Source organism: Parasteatoda tepidariorum, chromosome 10 (assembly GCF_982258835.1).
Source record: "Parasteatoda tepidariorum strain Cologne lab strain chromosome 10, Ptep-v5.0, whole genome shotgun sequence".
NCBI classification, from domain to species: Eukaryota; Metazoa; Arthropoda; class Arachnida; order Araneae; family Theridiidae; genus Parasteatoda; species Parasteatoda tepidariorum.
The window spans coordinates 74,977,645-74,998,258 of record NC_141764.1 but is presented as its reverse complement, the minus strand read 5'-3'; the positions used below and the strand labels follow the sequence as shown (position 1 = coordinate 74,998,258).

The 20,614-nt window shown below is 31.5% G+C and overlaps 1 protein-coding gene across 8 annotated transcripts in view; it reads right to left on the bottom strand.

Moving 5' to 3' along the window:
* Nucleotides 1-7,732: 7,732 nt before the first annotated feature.
* LOC107448889 (ras-specific guanine nucleotide-releasing factor 2) overlaps nt 7,733-20,614 on the bottom strand; it is a 366,035-nt gene continuing 353,153 nt past the window's right edge. For all 8 annotated transcript variants that reach the window (XM_071184120.2, XM_087153033.1, XM_087153034.1 and 5 more), the window contains exons 27-31: nt 18,929-19,126; nt 17,323-17,402; nt 14,201-14,318; nt 12,661-12,729; nt 7,733-8,939 (exon numbers count right to left, since the gene is read on the bottom strand). In XM_071184120.2, the coding sequence (XP_071040221.2) occupies nt 8,769-8,939; nt 12,661-12,729; nt 14,201-14,318; nt 17,323-17,402; nt 18,929-19,126 (636 nt within the window). In that variant the 3' untranslated portion in view covers nt 7,733-8,768. The remainder of the gene's footprint in view (nt 8,940-12,660; nt 12,730-14,200; nt 14,319-17,322; nt 17,403-18,928; nt 19,127-20,614) is intronic.

Below are 20,614 nucleotides of genomic sequence, written 5' to 3'. Positions count from 1 at the left end.
AAAAAATACTTTTGCAACAGCATGATTTAATATTTAAATGAATTAATTGCATTAAGGAAAATATATGATTATACTTATATCAATGTCTTCTTCAATTCGTTAATATAATTTTACAATGATTGAGCTTTATATGTATGATTGAATTTAAAATGCTAAGATTACAAGTTTTCCTTGAAAAATGCAATGAAACTTTATGGAAAGGTAATTAATTTATCACATAAAAATTTGAAATTTTCATCGAGTTTCAAACAAGACGTAAAAAAATCATATTTTGTACAGAGGAATTAATTAAATAACTCATCAGTCTTATACCAGTGTACATAATTGTTGTATGATATGATGCTTATAATATAATTCTTTCAACATAATGCTAAAAACATAATGCTTATAATATAATAAATACAAGTTTGTTATATTTTTAAAATACATTTTTTGTAATGGTTTGAAATTCAATCACTTAAAATATTACATTTATAAGAACATAACTTCATCAAACACATTTTTTGTCATGCTAAAGTATTCATTGAGCTTTATCACATGTATGATATTTTCAAAGTACTTTTCTGCTTAAAGAATCCGCTAACAGAAACCAGAAACATATAATATTGATTCGAAATCATGCATAATTCATAATGATTTGATTGTTAGCAAAAATGCAATTCACAAATCAAATAATAGCTGGCCTATATTTTACCTAAACATATTTTGATATATTTGCATATTTTTTTTCCATCTAACTATTAAAGGCACAGCTGTGGTGATAAATATATAGTTTTTTTTTAACTATTTATAATTAGGATTGTACGTCTGATGAGTAGCTTTTGTACATAGAACATTGTAAATTCTAATGCTGGTAAGATTCTGAAAAATGTTCTTGAACTGATCCTCGAAGATAATGGCTGGGTCAGAAAATTAAAATATTTTAAGGTAGCCTTTTTGAAAACAAGTAATGCAATTTTCAATTTTGAAAAGTTTTGGATTTAGCTTTTTTACTAAACTTATCATGATATAACTTAAGTTAAAAAGTAAAATAGAACAATAAGGTCATAGAACAATAGAATGATGTCAACAATAGAACGAAGACAACAATAAAGCAAATTGCTTCGATCTAAACTTTTTATGTTCAGAAAATTCAAAAAGTTATTATTTCGAAAATTCAAAAGTTCTTTAGTTAAAAATTTAAAAGTTGCTATAAAAGAAACAAATAATATTGTTTAAAGATCAAGGTTTAAATTTTTTCCACTTATCCTGATGTTAAAACTTATCCATATGTAAAACAATAAAGACAGCGAACAGTGGAATGAAGACAATAATGGGACACATTACTTCTATCGGGTAAACTTTTAAGAAAAATTCAAATATTTGAATTTTAATTTATTGAAAATAATATCATTTAAGTTTTGTAAAGTTATGGTTTTAAATTTTTCTCCTAAATTCATCCTAATGCAAATTTTCTCCCCCTAATATCGAATAATAGAGTCATAGAACAAGAACGATGACAACAATTGAAAAGACTACTTTTATCAGGATAACGTTTTCTTGTTCAAAAAATTAAAGCATTTTAAAAATACTTTTTGGAAACAAACAATATGATTTTAAGTTTCGTAAAGTTTCGGGATTTAATTGTTCCCCTAAACTTATCCTAATGTAAGAAAATTTCTCTAATATAAAAAAATAGAGTCATAGAACAATATAATGAAATAGAGTCATAGAACAATAAAAGAGACTACTTTTATCGGTATAACCTTTTCTTGTTAAGAAAATTCAAGTAGTTTAAAATTGCTTTTTAAAAGCATATAATTTTATATTTGTAAAGTTTTATTAAGTTAAAATTTCCCCCTAGACGTATACGAACATAAATTGTTTTTTATTAATGTAGAACAATAGAGTCATAGAATCATAAAATGATAACAATAAAACAGACTGCTTCTATCAGGATAACCTTTTCTTGTTCTGAAAATTCAAGCATTTTAAAAATCACATCTTAAAACAAATAATAAAATTTTATGTTTTGTAGCTTTTCGGTTTTTAATTTTTCCCTTAAACTTATTCTAATGAAAAGAAAAAATTCTAATGTAGAACAATAGGGTCATAGAACGAGAACGATAATAATAATCGAGCAAGCTACCTTCATCAAGAAAATCCTATATTGTTCAGAAAATTCAAGTATTTTGAAATTATTTTTTGGAAATAAATAATATAACTTTAAGTTTTGTAAATTTTGAGTTTTAAATTTTGACCCTAAACTTATCTTAATACAGAAAATTGGAAAGAAAAACAGAAAGCTGGAGTTGTTGCCTAATGAATGTTTTCCCTTCTCAAGATTTCGACATCTGTGTAGATCCGCGAAGGGCTCAAAATCCAATTTTTCTCGCGAATCGCTTAGTGTACTAACAGGCTCGGTAAAATTAATTGCCTATGCGGTGAAGACGGTTGCCGAGGAAATGGTATCTCGCTAGCAGACAGAAGGCGCGACTATTTCTGTAAAGCTTATCCTAATATCCCCCTGTTTTTTCGCTTTTCGCTTTTGAGTGAAACAGCCTAGAATCATTCTCTTTAAAACTGCAGTAAACTGAACTAAACTCAGTTACGTGACAGCCCATAGAGGGCCAAAGCCTACTGTACCAATCTCAGTTTTCTTGACTTTGGGCTCTGGGGTGTTGGAGCAGATGTTCCGGTCAGGGAGTCAGCCGAACGCGGAAACCCCAGTGTATAGTTCCCAAGCATGCTTGATACTCATTTATCGACCCACTTAAAGGATGAAAGGCTGAGCCAACCTTGAGCGGCCCGATGATCGAACCAGGGACCTGCAGCACGACAGCTAAAACTGCAATAATAGCACTAAATGTAATGTTTTATGAAGCATTGTAACCAACTTTATTACAGCTACATTTTCCAGAGTGCGTTTATTCGAGTAATTTCCCTTTAGTTCGGTTCCACAATTGACTGATCTTAAGACATGGTTCCCAGATGATCACCGAAGTCAAGTATTGTTGGATGAGGTCAGTGAGTGGAGGGGGGATTACTTAGATCAGCCTGTGAAGGGACAGATGGTGCACGGTATCAGTCCTAGTTAAACTGCTCTGCCATAAACTGCTCAACTTCGTCGGGCTAAAAAAGCGGGAGATTGAAACTCTAATGTCATGTCTTCGGATCATCTTCAGGGATGTTTCCCCATCCTCCACCAAAAACTTATTGAACCGAATCAGTGCGACACAAATAAACTGCTACAACTACTATTTTTAAATCGGGAATTTTCATTTTTAAATCTGAAAGTTCCGAGAAAAGTTATTATCTTTTTCCACAGTGTGATAATATGTGTCGTGATATTTAATAGCAATTGACCTTCGTTTGTTAAATAGTAATAAAACTGTCCGATGTTTCCTTCTGGGATTTTGCTTTACAATGATTTTAAACATCAGTTAAACTATTCAAAATAAAAAAAGTATCTATTGTATTCGTTTAATCATTCAATACTTACATAAATTCTTTTAAAGAACTATTGCATGTATATATTTAATTTGTCGCTAATCGTCATGATAGCTTGCATACAAGCCATCTCAACAAGATTGATCTTTAATTTCTGTTAATTTACGTAATTTTTAAATTTTGTTTAAGTAGTTAATAAGTTTTTAATAAGTTTTATTAGTTTTATTTAAATAAGTTTTATTTCACATGATTTAATAATTTTAATAGTTTAATAAGTTTTATTTAAATTCTATGCTTATTGATAATAAACTTAACATGAGCTATTTTGCTATGAATGGAACGATAAATTTAACCATATATAATTTGTTATGAATAGCACAAGCATAAATTTATCAGAATTACTTTTTGAGAGATATTAAGTATAACTTAATCAAGTAATTTTACTTATGATTATATAGGTTAAAAGTTCCTTAAATGCCTTAGAGTACAAAAATAAAAAGGAACAAAAATTGAAAAAAAGGGATTTTTTCACCATTTTCTCCAAATATCGGATCAAGAACATTTTTCTCAATAAATAAATTAAGCAAACTGCAAATGTTTTGTAAAGGGCTTTGGCACCAAAATACTAATATAAAATGACATTTTTAATGAGACCAGTGAATCACATACAACATAAATATTTTGCATTTGTTGATATACAAATGTTCATTATGTACAAGGAAGATATCTGCATAGACATATGTATATATATATTAATATATAATAGCACATTTACAAAATATAAATATATTTCAGTACCACCAAAACTTTTACACAATTACTGTAAAATTGGTTTCAACCTTCAAGAAATTGTAATTTTATCGACATTTTATGCTGACAAAGAGTTTTAATAGCATAGTGTGATTAAAGAAAATAAAATCATAAATTTTTTAATCTATGCTGAATAAATAAAGAAATTTTTATACAGTTTTTATTTTATTTATTATATTTAATCGTTATATGTAGGGTGTTTCTAAACTCTTTGTATTTATTAGAATGTGAAAAAATGCAATTGAGCAAGAGTACAAAACACCATGCAATCTAATGGTTCGAACAAATTATTAAAAACGTTAGAAGACGCCTCTAGCTGACATAGTAAAAATTAAATGGTGCTTATTCATGAAGTAGATTAGTCAGGAGATTTATGGGATCCATTCATTTCGGTGACAATCACTTCATCGACAGGTCGTTTCATCGACAGATTATTTCGTCGACAAGGTCATTTCATCGACAATCCATTTGGTCGACAGGGTTGTTTCGTCGACTGGGTAAGTTCGTTGACAATTCATTTCGCAGACAGCGAAATGACAACGATGTTGACAACTTTCAAAGAATCATGCTTACAGTAATGATCTGAGGACATTCCTCGCGCATTGCTTTACTGCAATTTAGATATTAAAAAAGCAAATGCTAGAACATTAACCGATCTCGGTTAAGCTCTACCCAACTATCAACTTTTTAAAAAAGAAAACGAAATTAAAAAGCCATTTCAGTTTGAAAATTATTTCAAAATCAAGTAATAACAGATTCAATATTTCATTGAAAAGAAAAACTTCCGAAAAATGAAAAAATCAGTATTTTTTCTCCTGTACTTGTCTGCTTTGTTTTACTTACTGCATTAAGTAATTATAGTAATCACTTTGCGGGTCTAATTGATAATGTATAATTTATAATCTTCAAAAACTATACATAAACAAAGAATCTTAGAAAGATATACTAACAATATACTACTAAAAATACAAATTGAGCAGTTTTTGCAACGTAACGTAATTCAACAAAAGGAATAAATAATTTCAAATTAAAAAAAAACTTCTCTAGAAATTGCAATATAGGTCACAAAGTTTGCTTTAGGCAAAGTTTAAAACAATTTAGACTCTAAAAAATATACCACATTACGAAGAAATGCAGATGACGTAACGACCTTTTCGACGCAATGGTCGACTAAATAGTTTCTTGACAAAACGCATCTGTGGACGAAACGACCTTGTCGACAAAATTTCTTGTCGACGAAATGGCCCGTAGGCAAATGACACTGTCTATAAAATGATCTGTAGACGAAGTGGTTTTGTTGAAACAGCTTGTCGATGAAATGAACCGAACCCGAGATGAGATTGATATATTGTAAGCTAATTTAAAATTTTGACACTTTGCAAATGCCGATGCTATTTTGCATTACCTCAGGCAAATTGGGACTTATCCAACATTTACAAATCTGCCTCTTCAGCTTTTAAGCTTTTTACAATGAACTCACTTCCCCGCGTCAATTTCAATAATTATCAAAGAATCATGCTTATAGTACGTCCTATCAGCGATAGCTCAATTAATCTGGCCTATTTTAAGACACTTGCCATTTATGTTTATTACAATGAGCCTAAGCAAATTTAGTATAATTAAGCAAATTTTGCAAATTTTCTAATTATTCTGAAGGTAAGCGTGTTATAATCATAAGAGCCAATAAGATCATAAGAGCATAAAATTATCAAACTAAATAGAAAATGCTGGCAACTTTTACAATTAGCAGAACGCTTTGCGAAAGGACAATGACATCAGCAATGCGCAGGATTTACCAATTAGCCTACATGTGTGCAAACTACGAAATGATTGCGACGCACTACATGTACGGATTCGAGATGCATTTGGGCTCAGTTTTTGAGGTCCGCGACATCCCGAGCCAGAAGAATTCTGATTAGAGTTCACCTGAGCCAGAGATATATAGGATCCCTGAAAGCCCGAGATCGAAATATACAGGGTGTCTCAGTTAAACGTTTCAGAACTCCTGAGAGAGGTAGGGTGCATCCTGACGATTCGAAATCATATAGCAATGCGGGGTCGGAAATGCCTTCCTGAAACGGGGATGTACACAGAAGCACCTTAAAGAAAAGAGACAGTAAGTGAAAAATCGTTTTAATAATACATTGAAAAAATTATATGGCCTCCTCGGTCACCCGACCTATCATGTCTGGATTTTTAGGGTCATATGAAAACACTGGTTTATGACACCCCTTTTGACAGTGCTGAGGAGCTGGTTGCTGGAATCTCAGTAGCTGCCGGAGAAATTCGAGATATGCCTGGAGTATTGCAGAATGTTCGAATGTCCATACGCCGAGATGTGTGGTGTACATTGTAGACAGTGGCAGAAACTTCGAACACTTACTTTGACCCATGTACCATATAATTTTTTCAATGTATTAAGACGATTTTTCACTTACGGTCTCTTTTCTTTATGGTGCTTCTGTGTACATCACCGCTTCAGGCAAGCATTTCCGACCCCGGATTGCTATATGATTTCGAGTCGTCAGGATGCACCCTGACCCTCTTAGGAGTTCTGAAACGTTAAACTGAGACACCCTGTACGGCGGAAAAAATACATTTAACGAATACTGTCGTTGTTAGAACGTATTTTTGCAGATCATTCACGGTACAGCAAATATTACTTTTTACTACTAGACTCCACACTGTGTCATTTGAACGTAAGGTTGCCACACTACCTATATTTGCCTTTCTCTCATGTCGACCCGTCAGGAAACGACATTCAATGTCTGGCCCAGAACTGAATGAAACTCGAAGTTGATTAAAATTACGAGCTTTGTCTGAGTCTGTCTCATCTCAAGTACAAATCAGCTGATGGTAATGCTAGAGACTGTACCTAGAGTATTTTTGTAAGATGCATGTGGAATATAAGAATTTTTCATCGGTTGCACTAACAATGAAATGAGGATCCTTTGCTGGTTACATAGAGGATTCTAGGCGTGGAAGGTGTGCAAGAACGTCATCCGTAAAAGCTTTCTGCAGTGAATAATAAACCACACGGGCGTTGACGCAAATTACCCGTTTTTATTCTAAGAGGTGAACTCTAGTGCTTTAAGAAATGTGTTTAGACCATTGGCTGCTTGGTGCTTTGTGTTTGTCCAATTGGATTCTACCATCCCATTACGCATGCGTCACAGGTTTAGATACGAATTTGCGTTTTCCATTAATGTAAATTACAGAGAGATTTCCTGCATTCTTAGCATCTCACCACGCATCTTCCACAGAAGCTCTGCAGAGGATGTTTTGTGGTTACTGCACTGCCTACGCAAGTGAGCGTACGTAATGATACATGAGAGTGCATTATCTCTCTAATAACAAGGTTTATTTTAGCTAATACACACCTTTAAAAAAAATCTACTTTTATTTTAAGGAGAAACGGTACACACGCTTCGGGAATCTTATTTTTCTATTTAAATACCTTTTACATTAATTTCTCCTTTTACGTCAATTTCTCTTTTTAATTTGCTCTTTGTTAAATTGGATTTAAAGAATTCCCTAAACAAAAACAATTTTCTCCTTTTCATGCGTTTTTCGCACGAGGAAAATCTTTTCAAGTATAATTATTTTATTTAATGGAAATGATGATTTGAAAGATATTGCACTACCTCGTTTATTTTTGAAATGATTAGTTTAGTAATTAAAAATAACTTAATCTTATCATGATTATACTTTCATAACATTTACCGTATCATTTTAGCGAGCGGTTAACGCTCAATGAAATAAAAAAAATTAATAAACCATTCAAACATATATATGAGATTTTTCAGAAGACATAGGAAGGTACTGACGTATTTAATATATATATGTACAACATATCTGACTTGATATCAGATAGTAGATATAGCACTATATTACATAGAGTATTCAGTCATATTGGGAAAGCTTCAAGGATATGACTTTTTCAGGTTAACAGCTCTGTTGTAATTTCTCGAAACTGATACTTTTCATTGACACATAGTTAACATATATACTCTGAACAGCTTACAGTAATACCAGAACCAAAGTTTTCGCAATGATACTTCAAATTTAAACTTCAAGGTGAGTTCTCTGCCCGTAACAACCAAAAATATGTTCTAGAACCTTCAGATCATGCCAGACACAAAATAACAAAGAAATTCAAACAGGTAATGAAATTAGTACATTGATGTAACAATTAAAAAAATCCACTTGGGCTTTTTTTTTAAAAAAAAGAACAAAAACAATAAACGCCCTACCTTCTTCTAGTTTTAACTGTAACCTTCTTTGTCATCTACAGACGAATCTCCTCTGGCAGGTCATCTCCACCCCTTGGTCAGAGTCCAAACTTTTTGACACATTTAAAAACTCCAAAAGGGATGATATACGAAGGCAATTTTTTTTCTCCAGGGAATGCTGATATTAAATATCACGTGAATAAAGCGGGTTTTTAATATCTGACTTCTCTTTTTTGTATATTTTTCTTTTTAACGTGAGAGGGAAGGATGAGTGAGAATTAATTGGGTGAGAACTGCTCACGACCCTTGTCCACCAGTGGCCGTTGATGAAGAGAACCCCATGAATCCAGTTCCAGGCGTCGTAATTTTGGTGCTCAGTCGTGACAATCTAGGTTCCAGGCAAAGTGACAACTGATAAAGCTCTTCATCAGGCATTAAACGACTAGGGTCCAGAAGATAGTGCGTGACCTGGGACAAGAAATATTCAAAATCAGTTCCGTTTAATTTGTGATAGGGGAGTGCCAAGGGCATGTTTTCATTTTTCAAAATGAGTAGCAAAGTTACTACAGCTAGTGCTAATATTACTACTAGCAAAATCAGGGTTCATGCAAGCTTTTATTTAAAGTGCCATCGCAATACATTATGTGATGCAGAGAATTCAAAATAATCATTGTTGTGTGACTGATTGCAGTAAAATGATCACTGAATGATAGGTAGGTACTTTATTTACGTCGCACTAGCTCTGCACAATCAGCTATCGGCGACGATCAGGGAAACATTCCTGAGGATGATCCGAAGACATGACATCACAAATTTGATTCTTCGCAAAGGGGGTGGCTCCTCCGCATTGGTAACCCGACGACGTGCGAGGGAGGTCGAGTAATTTACGGTAGAACAGTTTAACAAATAGCGAATATTAAAATATTTATACTGGCATGAAAGTTTAAATATTTAAAAGCTCCATTGCTTGCTCGTCGGTAGTAATAATATCGTGCTTAAATAATCGAGATTTTAACTGCAACAATTGTTGAGAAAACGATTAAAAATCGACGTTATTTTACGACGGCATAGTGAAGTCAGAAAGTGATTATTTAAATTCAAAATTCTCTTGTGTAAATAACATTGTATTAAAAATACCGTAATTTAGATCATGTAAAGATGCCGTAAAAACGAAAAGTAGCTTAAATAAATGCTAAGAAAATGATCAAATAATAACATGACTTAATAGGAATTAAAAAAAGGAAAAATAGTAATTAACGGATGACTAGGATGATCCGTTAAAGTGTCCAGGTGATCTGTAGTTTAACTGATTACTACACTTCAGAGGTGACAGATACATCGAATATTTATTACTACCCTCATTGCACAAATGTTTAGAAAACCATTTCTTAAACATAACTTTTGTAACATTTAAAATTACTGAAAATTGAAATATTATTTTTCAGTCTATAAAAACTGTACTAATATCAATTTATAACATGAATCGAATCTTCTTATCAAACCTTTAACCTTGAAAATTTCCTCAAAACACCGTAAATGAAATTATTCTTTGTTTATTTCAAATACTGCTACCTATTTGTTAAAGAAATATTACTTATTTTTTCAACAATGAAAACAGCCGTTTAAGTAACTAACATTTATTAGATACATAATGTATTCAAGAGGACCCTTTTGACATATAGTTCGAATCTTTTTGTTGCCAAACTATATTCTGATTTCTCCATTCAAATCAGAATAAAGTATTTGAAAAAGTATCGGATTCACTATAGATGGTGCATAATATATGGCGCCCTCTATTTATTAAAAAGCTGACAAATACAGTAATGACTAATAACAAGAACTTTTTGTCTTGAATTTTTAGTTTGCTTTGTCAAGAAGACAGAAAAACAGATATGTTTTTTGCAGATATATAAATGATTTAATGCGAATTCAATATATATATTAAATCATATCAAATAATGAACCAAAATTACTTCGTATTCGAAGTGATTTCGGTTATAACTATGATTAAATGATTCCTTTAATATTAAACGTTGAATTGTAATAAAAGTTTGCATGTTTATAATAAAGCTAAAAATTTTTAAGCTAGATTATTTTTTAGCCGTTTTTAAAAAAATAATAATTTGAAAAAGAAGCTCAAACATTTCACAGTTCAAATCTCGCAATAGCTTCATTTAAAATTTTATAGCTGAAACATTTTAAATAATACATTGTACAGAAGCATTTTGGATAACATATTGCTCAAAAACTTTTTGGATAATACACTTCAATATCGCCTCCTAATTAGCGTATTTATATGCCGATGAATGAAACAATGAGTATGAAGAGTGTAATTGAGAAAACACAGTACAATAAAGCATTTATACATCATATAATGCTAGTATTCATATGCTTTTGATACATAAATGCCAAATAAACTAGATTCAATAATATATGTAACTTGCGGGGATCTTCCCCTGCTGACTGAAACTTCCTAATTGCTATGCAATCTTAACTGCTATGCAATTAAGATTGCATCTAATGCTAATGCGCATATGATCCTAATTGCTATGCATTCTTATATGGTCTGCTTTGCAAACCATGGTAGCTTCGCTCGCTACTAAGTTACATCCATTTGAAATGTGTTCGTGCGTAAAATCTTAAAGATTTTAATAAATAATTTAAATTCTTAAAACTAATTCCACTATTAAAAATTAAATATTTTAGGAAATAATAAGTTATTGAAACAAATTAAATTGAAATAAATGGCATGCAATAGAAAAACCTGAAGAAACGAAAGAATAATTATGCTTTTTGAAAAACAGCATGAATGACGGCACGTTTTGCGCCTTCCAATATTACGTCTTTCATAACTGTCATCAGTGCTTTCTTTTGCTCTTCGAGCACGTCTTTAAGACCCTTAAAAAGCGTAACAGCACGATTCATACTTTTTTCATTAAAAAACACTAACAATGAATAAAATTATTATTATTGAACCCGCATTAATGAAATTAAAATATAATATAGACAGAACACTTTGTTTGCTGATATTCTACATATGATATTCTTTGTTTCCTTTATATATGATATTCTATGATATTCTTTGTTTGCTATAAAATATAATATAGAACACTTTGTTTGCACTATTCACTTATAAACTTTCAACTCTTCCTCGTGAATTTTTTTTACTTGTTTTAGCTTTTCGTTATCTTTCCTATCGTTCCTTTTCGTTATCTATTATCGTTTTTAAATAGTGCATTAATTACGAGAAAAATTAGTGGGCAAAGCGGCTTGCAAAAGCTAAGTAATACAGAGATTTCGCACTTTTACGTTATCTTTCGTACACTCCTGCTCATAAGATTGAAGCAACTGCGCATGCTCGTGTTTATTTTAGATACTACATATCTTCACGTAATGTTGACTTGATTTACGCTACAAGAACAAAGCTACAAGCACTCTATTTATAGCTGATAAATGTTGTTTTCTGTCTAAATCTACATTCGAACTAAGAACATGGACGTGGAATGCAAATTTAAAGAAGTGCATTGATGAAATTGAGAAGGGAATCGTGTAGTCTTACAACAACTAGTTTATTCAATAAAAAAAATAATTTTATTTATTTTTTGTTTAACACTATTGTTGTCTAATTGAGGTAGTTTCTTAAGAAATTAGATATATTTTTGCTATTTTAAAATTTTAAGTAATATTTATTTTAATTATACAATTCAGTTAAAAGAAATTATATAATCAATAGAAATTATATAATCAATAGAAGTTCAATAATATGTTTTTAAATATTGTTATTAATAATAATGATAAGCTTCATTCTTTATCACTGAATTCATCAAAATTTATAGTCTACCAAATTGTTCTGCTCACAGAACCGCAGTTTTCTTCAGAGCAAGGCATCTTGCATTGTATGCCGCAGCTTTAAAGAGATAGTCTACGTCCATTATAAATGTTTGTTTTGATTTTGCGGTCAAAGTTAAAATGATATTTCACTAAGTTAGCGTTTTTAAATAAACGGAATTTTTCAAAATCTTTTATTTTCACTCACGTAAGTTTGATATTTTTTCACGGGCAAAAGCGCAGTTTACCAGAACGGACGCATGCGCACTAGAAGAATGCAAGCGCAATTACTTGAAATCTTACGTAAGGAAGCTAACGTTAATTTGCGAAATCTCTCTAATAAAATATTTTTTTTACTTACTTTTGGACTCATTTCTATTTTGTATGGTGTTTGTTGGAAGTGCCGAATTTCTCGGATAACATGAGCAATCTGTATAAAAAAAACATTCATTAATAAAACTAAATAGGCTATAAGGGATAAGCGTGAAAGGTTTGACTAACTTTAAAAAAAATATTTTTCTGTTTTTTGTAAGCATAATAAAATTTCAAAGTTGACATAATATAATAGATTTGAATGTTTGTCGCCTACTATAGTCTTTGTAAATAGAATATGCATTTCAAGGTTATGTAAATTGCCCTTTCTCTTCATTTAACCCCTCCCCGTTACCATGGTATCAACAAATATTGCTTTATCTCGTGTTTCAGTGAGAAGTTGGAATAAGAAACAGGAAGTTGATACTCCGGCTACTGCTAGAAAGCTAATACTCGTACACTGTTAGAAATTACTTGGAAAAAATTGCTAAATAGCAATTTGCTTAATTGTTAGTTTACCATATTCAATTAAAACTGTTAAATAACCATAAATGAAAACGTATTCAAACTGTTAACTGTGAGGAAAACCGTTTATTAACTGCCTTCACGTAATACGGTTATGGACCCGAAATTAACAGCTAGACCCACCTATTGAAACTACATTGTTGACAGATTAGTAGCTAGTAAAACAATTACAATAAAAAGTTGCATTTATTTAGGTTAAAAAAATAATAAAAAATTAAAAACTTGAACAGAAACAGTTTCCGAATTTTTAACGAAATTAAAAAGCTCATAATAATGATAATTAACACTCCCATAATAATGATAAAATTTTATCTAATCACCGACGTTTGAAGAGCTTTTTCTTTTGAATTTGTTGATATCAGTGTTCATTTTCATAACTTCCTAATTTTGAATCCAATCTAAGTGGCAAAAAAACTCCTGAGTCAAACATTGGGAAAATCTCACCTTCATGGAGTTCTTTTTGATGAAACTAACCCACATTTTCGATACAATTAAAGGAAAACCTCAAAAAAACATTCAATGGTTTTCTCAACAAAGTGAGAATTCTAACTTCTTATTCCACTTTTAATGGAAATAGTTTTCGTAATTACTGTTGTGGGTATGTTCCGAGCGCAATTTAAGAATTGATCAGTCATTCTCGGGACTTGTACCTAGGTTGCCTCATTAGGAGCTGAGTTCCACATTGCTTGAGCTCACCTGGCTCTCTTAGATGGTTTAGCAGTAGTGATACATACTGGACTTAATTGTTAACTGTGGTGAACATTATGAGTAGAAAACTAATTTAATACTAATGTCAGCAAATCCTACTCTCCAAAATCAGTTACCGTTGCACTCGTTGCTTTAAAAAGAATTTTTTTTTAAACAATCTAGCATAAAATACTAAAAATGACCTTATAAATTTGTCATTTAATTCATTAAAAACTACAAACGAAATGTAAAAAGAACCTATGTCCAACAATTAATAAGCATTCCAGAAAAGGCAAGCAAGCAAAGCATTGTTGTAAAGCGATGTTATATGAAAGTTGCGAATGCTTTAATTTTTTAAATTTCTGAAATTTACTTACCATTCTCATTTTTGAAAAATTGAGCAATCCTTCATCGGTAAAATTTGGTGTACCTTCTTCAATAAAGGATAGATCTGTTAAATACATACCCAAATAAGGTATGCAAGGAGGATCACATCTAAATAAATCACAGAACATTAGAGGAAGTCAAACAATTAAGGTAAGCAATTTTATTAAATACTATTTCCAAATTCCAGTTCCTATAAGGCACGTTCAAATGATCAGACAAAGAAATGGAATTATAAGATTTTTTCCATTCAGAAACAATTGCTAAAAAATTTAACAAGTTTATTCCATTGGGAAATACAGTTCCAGAGAAAGAAGTAAGTCGATGGCAGACTCACAACCTAGTCCATTCTTGCTCCTCATTACACGAATGAAACAAACAGCCACAAATTTCTTACTTAAGGTCCCAATGTAATTGCTAAAGTATATAACAAATTTATGCCAATTGGCAATAGGGTGATCAGCTCAGATCTTAAAGAAGAAGTAAGTCGATGGCAGATTCACAACCTCGTCCACTCTTGTAATTTTTTGTCCTATTGAAAACAACGCCCACGAATGTCTTACTTAAGGTCCCAATGTAATTGCTAAAGTATATAACAAATTTATGCCAATGGGAGATAGGGGGATCAATTCAGGTCTTAAAGAAGTAAATAGTTGGCAGATTCACAACCTCGTTCACTCTTGTAATTTTTGCCCGATTGAAACCAACGCCCACGAATGTCTTATTTAAGGTCCCAATGTAATTGCTAAAGTTTATAACAAGTTTATGCCAATGGGCGATAGGGTGATCAATTCAGGTCTTGAAGAAGAAGTAAGTCGATTGCAGATTCACAACCTCTTCCACTATTGTAATTTTTTGCCCGATTGAAATCAACACAAACGAATGTCTTATTTAAGGTCCCAATGTAATTGCTTAAGTATATAACAAATTTATGCCAATGGGAGAAGGGGGATCAATTCAGGTCTTAAAGAAGTAAATCGATGGCAGATTCACAACCTCGTCCACTATTGTAATTTTTGCCCGATTGAAACCAACTCCCACGAATATCTTACTTAAGGTCGCAAAGTAATTGCTAAAAACTTTAGCAAGTTCATTCTTCTGCGAAATGCAATTCCAGTCTTTTAGAAGTAGTAAGTCGATGTCAGATTTACAACATCGTCCGCTCTTGCATTTCATTACCCGATTGAAACCAAATCTCACGAAAATATTACTTAAGGTCGCAAAGTAATTGCTAAAATCAATAACAAATTTATGCCACTGAAAGATGGAGTAAACAATTCAGATCTTAAAGAAGAATTACGTCGACATCAATTTCACAACCTCGTCCGCCCTTGAACTTAGTTTCCCGAATGAAAACAACTTCCAAGAATGTTTCACTAAAGGTCTCAAAAAGTGTGGAAGCTGCAAAAAGTAAAATCTGAACTGTACGGATGATGTAAAAGTGTTTCCCAGTCAGATCTGTGAGTCTCATTCCTCATCAATCAACCGTATGGGGACGATCATTATCTTGCAAAAGGATAATCCTGACAGTATTCCCCAGCAATTTGATTTTATGACGAATTTCAGCATCGTTCAACGATTGTACACACTTTCTAGGAACATGCAGTGTTTGCCGTACGAAACGATCTAACGACAGTAACGGCAAATTTCGTATGTTCCAACACTTTCAGCTACCGAGAATAGCCTAGCTCTTCGCTTCTTTACTTGACTCTATTTCCACAGTAGAATGAACATACTTTAACTATGCTGAACTCCAGAGCAATGAAGAAAAGATTGTGTTGACCTATCTTGCTTTCATTATCCTAATTTCCTATAGTAAAGATGGTTGTATCTACATGAAAGAACAGTGTTGTCAATTTTGGCTAAGAATATTTTTTATGAGTGAGTATTCACATTCGTTTCTATTTGATTTGAGTCCCACTTACAGTTTATGTTTTAATAATAATATTAGTGCGGGATTATAATACCGTATAGCAGAGTAAATTCTTCAGATAATCACCTTATGCATTAGCGAAATATCGCAAAGTATTTGAAATATTAAGTATTTATTAAGTACTAGGAGATTCTGTAAGTTGTTAGCCTGACTCAAAATTCTTCACAATTGCTGTGCAATCATTTTTGATTATTAGCTATATACAAATTTTTAAATCGAAGTCAAAATTTATACCTTAAGAAAAGAGTACGAGAGTTCTAATAATTTGTAGTAACCTAAGTATAAATCCACAGATTGGTAGATTCACGGGATAAAAGTGTATATCATAAATTTTATGAGGGCAAAGTGTCACTATTATTGTAATAACAATTTACTGTACAATAACGTTTCATTGTATTAGTGAAAATAAAGTAAAATTTGTGATAGTAAAGGGTTATTTTAATTCGTTAACTTATTTTTATAGAAAAGCATATTGTCCTCATACGATCTGTCAAACCTTATCTTAGAATGTCTTTTAATAAGTAAATAAGTTTATTTTTCATCAGACTTTAATGTTAATATTTATTTCCTCACAATCAGGTGATATTTTTTACAAATAAAATAAGTCACTAGTTCTTCACAAGAAAAAAGTGCAGTTTATAAGAAATTTTACGAAAAGTGAAGTATAATTGAAGCTGTCAATGTTAAGAGGGGCTATGCTACGAATCTGCACTTTCCAGAAAAATCCAAAAATACTGTGTCAATTGTGGAAATTTCTTTTTAATTGCTTTCAAATTGTTGTATTATCTTCTTTAAGCAGTTTAGAAAATTACTCGGTGTTTGATAAACAGTGATTGATATTCCGAAGCCAACAAAACATTTATTTGCGAAAAAAATGTTACATACCCACTTTCAAAACTGACCGCATCAATTTTCATTTATCTGTGTTTGACTAACCATCTGGATTAATACGAGCAGAGCTGTTTAATATTACCAACGTACCTGACCAGCTCACGGTTTTAAAAAGTTTATATATATATATATATATATATATATATAATTTCTATTATAACTCTCTTATATTTAAAAATTTTAAATTTTTTATGTTTTAATAAATTTAGAAACAATTTTTATTGTCGTATTTTCCAAAATCAATCACTTCTTGACATTTAAACTATAGTCAGATATTTAAATTGCATTTACCTGTGCAACGCATCTCTCATATTTCGAAATCTTCCGTCGGCTGAAACCAAGGCTTGAAGTTTGTCAATGCTTTGCTTTGTCTGAAAAATTAGAAATCAACGTTAACATTCTTTAATAGTTTCCATAAATGTATCACTAAGTGGTTTTGCGAGCAATAAACGCAAGTTTAACTCGAAATATGCAGGGTGTCTGGTCCTGACCGATCGCCAAAGCTAATACATGTATTTAAAATCTTTATCTAAGATCAATACAAAAAGTAGGCATATTTAGGATTTGAAAATAAATATTTAAGTTAAGAATAAACACCATTGAAATTTGTGAGTATAATGAGATGTAAAATATCACAACCAGTTTGATTATCTAATGAAACTTGGTGGAGTTAATACGAATTGTTTTTAAAATAATATCTATAAGGCTCTGAGGTAATAATGTATGTTTTGATGATTGTACTCTCGATTTCTGCAGTCATGATTCCTTAAATTTCGTATAATAAAATACTGAAAGTAACAGAAATTATTTATAAGAATTATCATTTAAACTCCTAAGAGGAAATAAAGAAAAAGAAGAAACTAATTATTTCCTAAAAAAGAAAAGAAGTGAAGATCATGTCTTTAAGTATCTCTTGAAATAAAAGCACAATAATCTAGTGTATACCAATTTACACGGTGTGGCTTATATTGCTGCTTATAGTAATACAACACCAGGTATAAAAAAGTTTTACTTGCGGCGACCATAAAACATTAAATTATTTTATGGAAATTGAAGTTCAAATTATCAATGCAACTTAATTATAAAGTATGTTTATATCCATTAAAAGTAAAGCAGCTTATTTTTTCTTTCTTAGCTTTAACATGCAGAGCGAATGATAATTACGTATAAATTTACGTGCCCAGTTTTAATCAATATGAATGATGGAGTCTTACGTCACAATATCAAAGAAATACTACGGTGCTTAAAAAATAAATGGCAAATGAAAATTTACTTCAAGTTATTAATGAAGTCACCCTTTAATTTTAAACCAAAAAAATCCCTTTCAGGATTTTAATTTAACTTCTATAAACTATTTTATTTTGTATTATAACCGTCGCTGAACACCTACGCAGCCTTGCAATTTTAAACCCATTCCAGAAGACAAGGGAACTCCTGGATCGAGTATTGGGAGAAATTTGCTTTTGTGGAGGACTTTTTGATAGAGCTAACCGGCATTTGCGTTACATGGAGAGGAAGACTATGAGAACCTTCCATGGTCAGCCTGGCTAACAAGGGAAGTCTAACCCTTGATTCGTCAACCACTGAGGATATTTCACGTCAGCACTGTGGTCACGGTGCAAGCCGGATGCGGAATTCGTATCGACTGGGATTCGAACCCGGTTCACCTTATTGGAAGACGAACGATCTATCCCCTGAGTCATCGCGGCTCTCTATAAACTATTATAACTTCTAAAACTTCTATTAACTTCTATTATCAATATTAGTCCAACTTGAAATAATGTAAGATCAGATGGAGTCAACATTTTCTTTGCGTACTAAAAATTAAAAATTAGTAATAAGGGTGATGGTTAGAGAACACACTGTCTATAAAATATATAAAAAATAATCTATTTACTGTTTTAGAAACTTTTTCCCAAGTCTTTTTCAGCCTAAAGACTGAACTATTCATGAAAGCGGCACAAATCTGCAGGACGCCGTTGAAATTGTGCAGACAGCGGCAGATGTCGGCTACAGCTGCCCATTTCTCGATTATTGTGACTCGAGAAGACATCATTGCTGCACGCATAATTTCGGATACGACAAGGCGACTAACCTAAAGAACAAACGAATATAAGTCATAAAACGCACAGTTATATTATTATTTAACAATGTGAGAAAATATTGATATAATATAGAATGAATGCATTTCATTTTTGTGTTTTTCGTGTAAGAAAAGAAAAATAAGGATTAGTGAGTAGTAAAAAATTAGAGTGTCATTTTTTTAGTATATTTGTGACAAATCAGTTGCATATTATGATAATGAGGTCCATATAGTATATCATTTTAAAACTAAGTGTAGATGAGCTTGAAAAATGTTACCCCCTATTGTCTTTTCATTAATGTGTTTTAATATAGTATTAATTTAAAATGGACTTAATTCAGCTTTAATAAACTATTAGAATAACCGTTCTCTGTACAGGGTGAAAAAAAAGTAAACTATCAATAAATCAATAGCGAGTAACACTACAAAATCAAATAGAAAACTGAAAGACATGTGCCAACAATAAATCTAAAAAAACTGCATTTTTTATGCACTAGTGTTTTTTTCTCATACCGGTGATTTTACGTTATTAACTTAAGCAAAACATGTTTTTAATTGTTCATCCTATAAAAGTAAAGATTAACTGTCATTATCATTTATCATTATCATTAAGCATCATTTGGCATGATGTTGTAGTTCGAGGCCATGATGATTACATGCTGTTGACTCATCATAGTCACGTGGTAAAATATGCCACAATCACGTGATTTTTCCTGGTACTTATATCATTCGACCTTTCCCACAGTTCAGTAAGAAAAGAGTTTCCCTCAGTATCGATGTTAAAACTGCAAAGTATCGATGCAGTTTTAATTCATATACCAAATATATTAATATTAATAAATTTGGCATCAATTAACAATAACCAAAAGTGCCTACTGCCAAAATTAACTAAGCATCATTGAAGTCAATATAAATTTGGTGAACTTTCACCCTTTTCTTAAACAGATTAGTACCATTTCTAAATTACTTTTGCTTTTGGTACATAGCTTTTTTTTTCACTTCAATCGGTAACTATTATTAAAATTAATTTAGAAGTATTGGGGTCAATAACGGTACGGCGATTTCCTACGTTTCTCCTAAACTAATAAATATCTTTTCTTTATTAACAGTGCTTTTATGCACATGGGTTGTTTTTTGTATTTCATTAGAACCTATTACCAAAATTTATTAAGCATCATTGGCGTCAATAATAGTACAGTGAATTTTTTCTCTTCTCCTAAATAACTTATCCTTTTCCCATTAATTCTTTTTAGCACTTAGCTTATGTTTTACAATTTTATTTTATTTAGTACCTAGTACCACATTTAATCAAACAGAATTCATCTCAGTAATAGTATGACGATTTTTTATCTTCTTGCTTTTTTTAATCTCTCAGCGCATAAGTTACTTTTTTTATTTCAAGTACTTTTGATTTCAATGAATTTTATATAAACACTTTTTTAAAGCATGACTATAAACAGCCATTTTATTCCAAATTTCTCCACCATAGCCAGACTTATG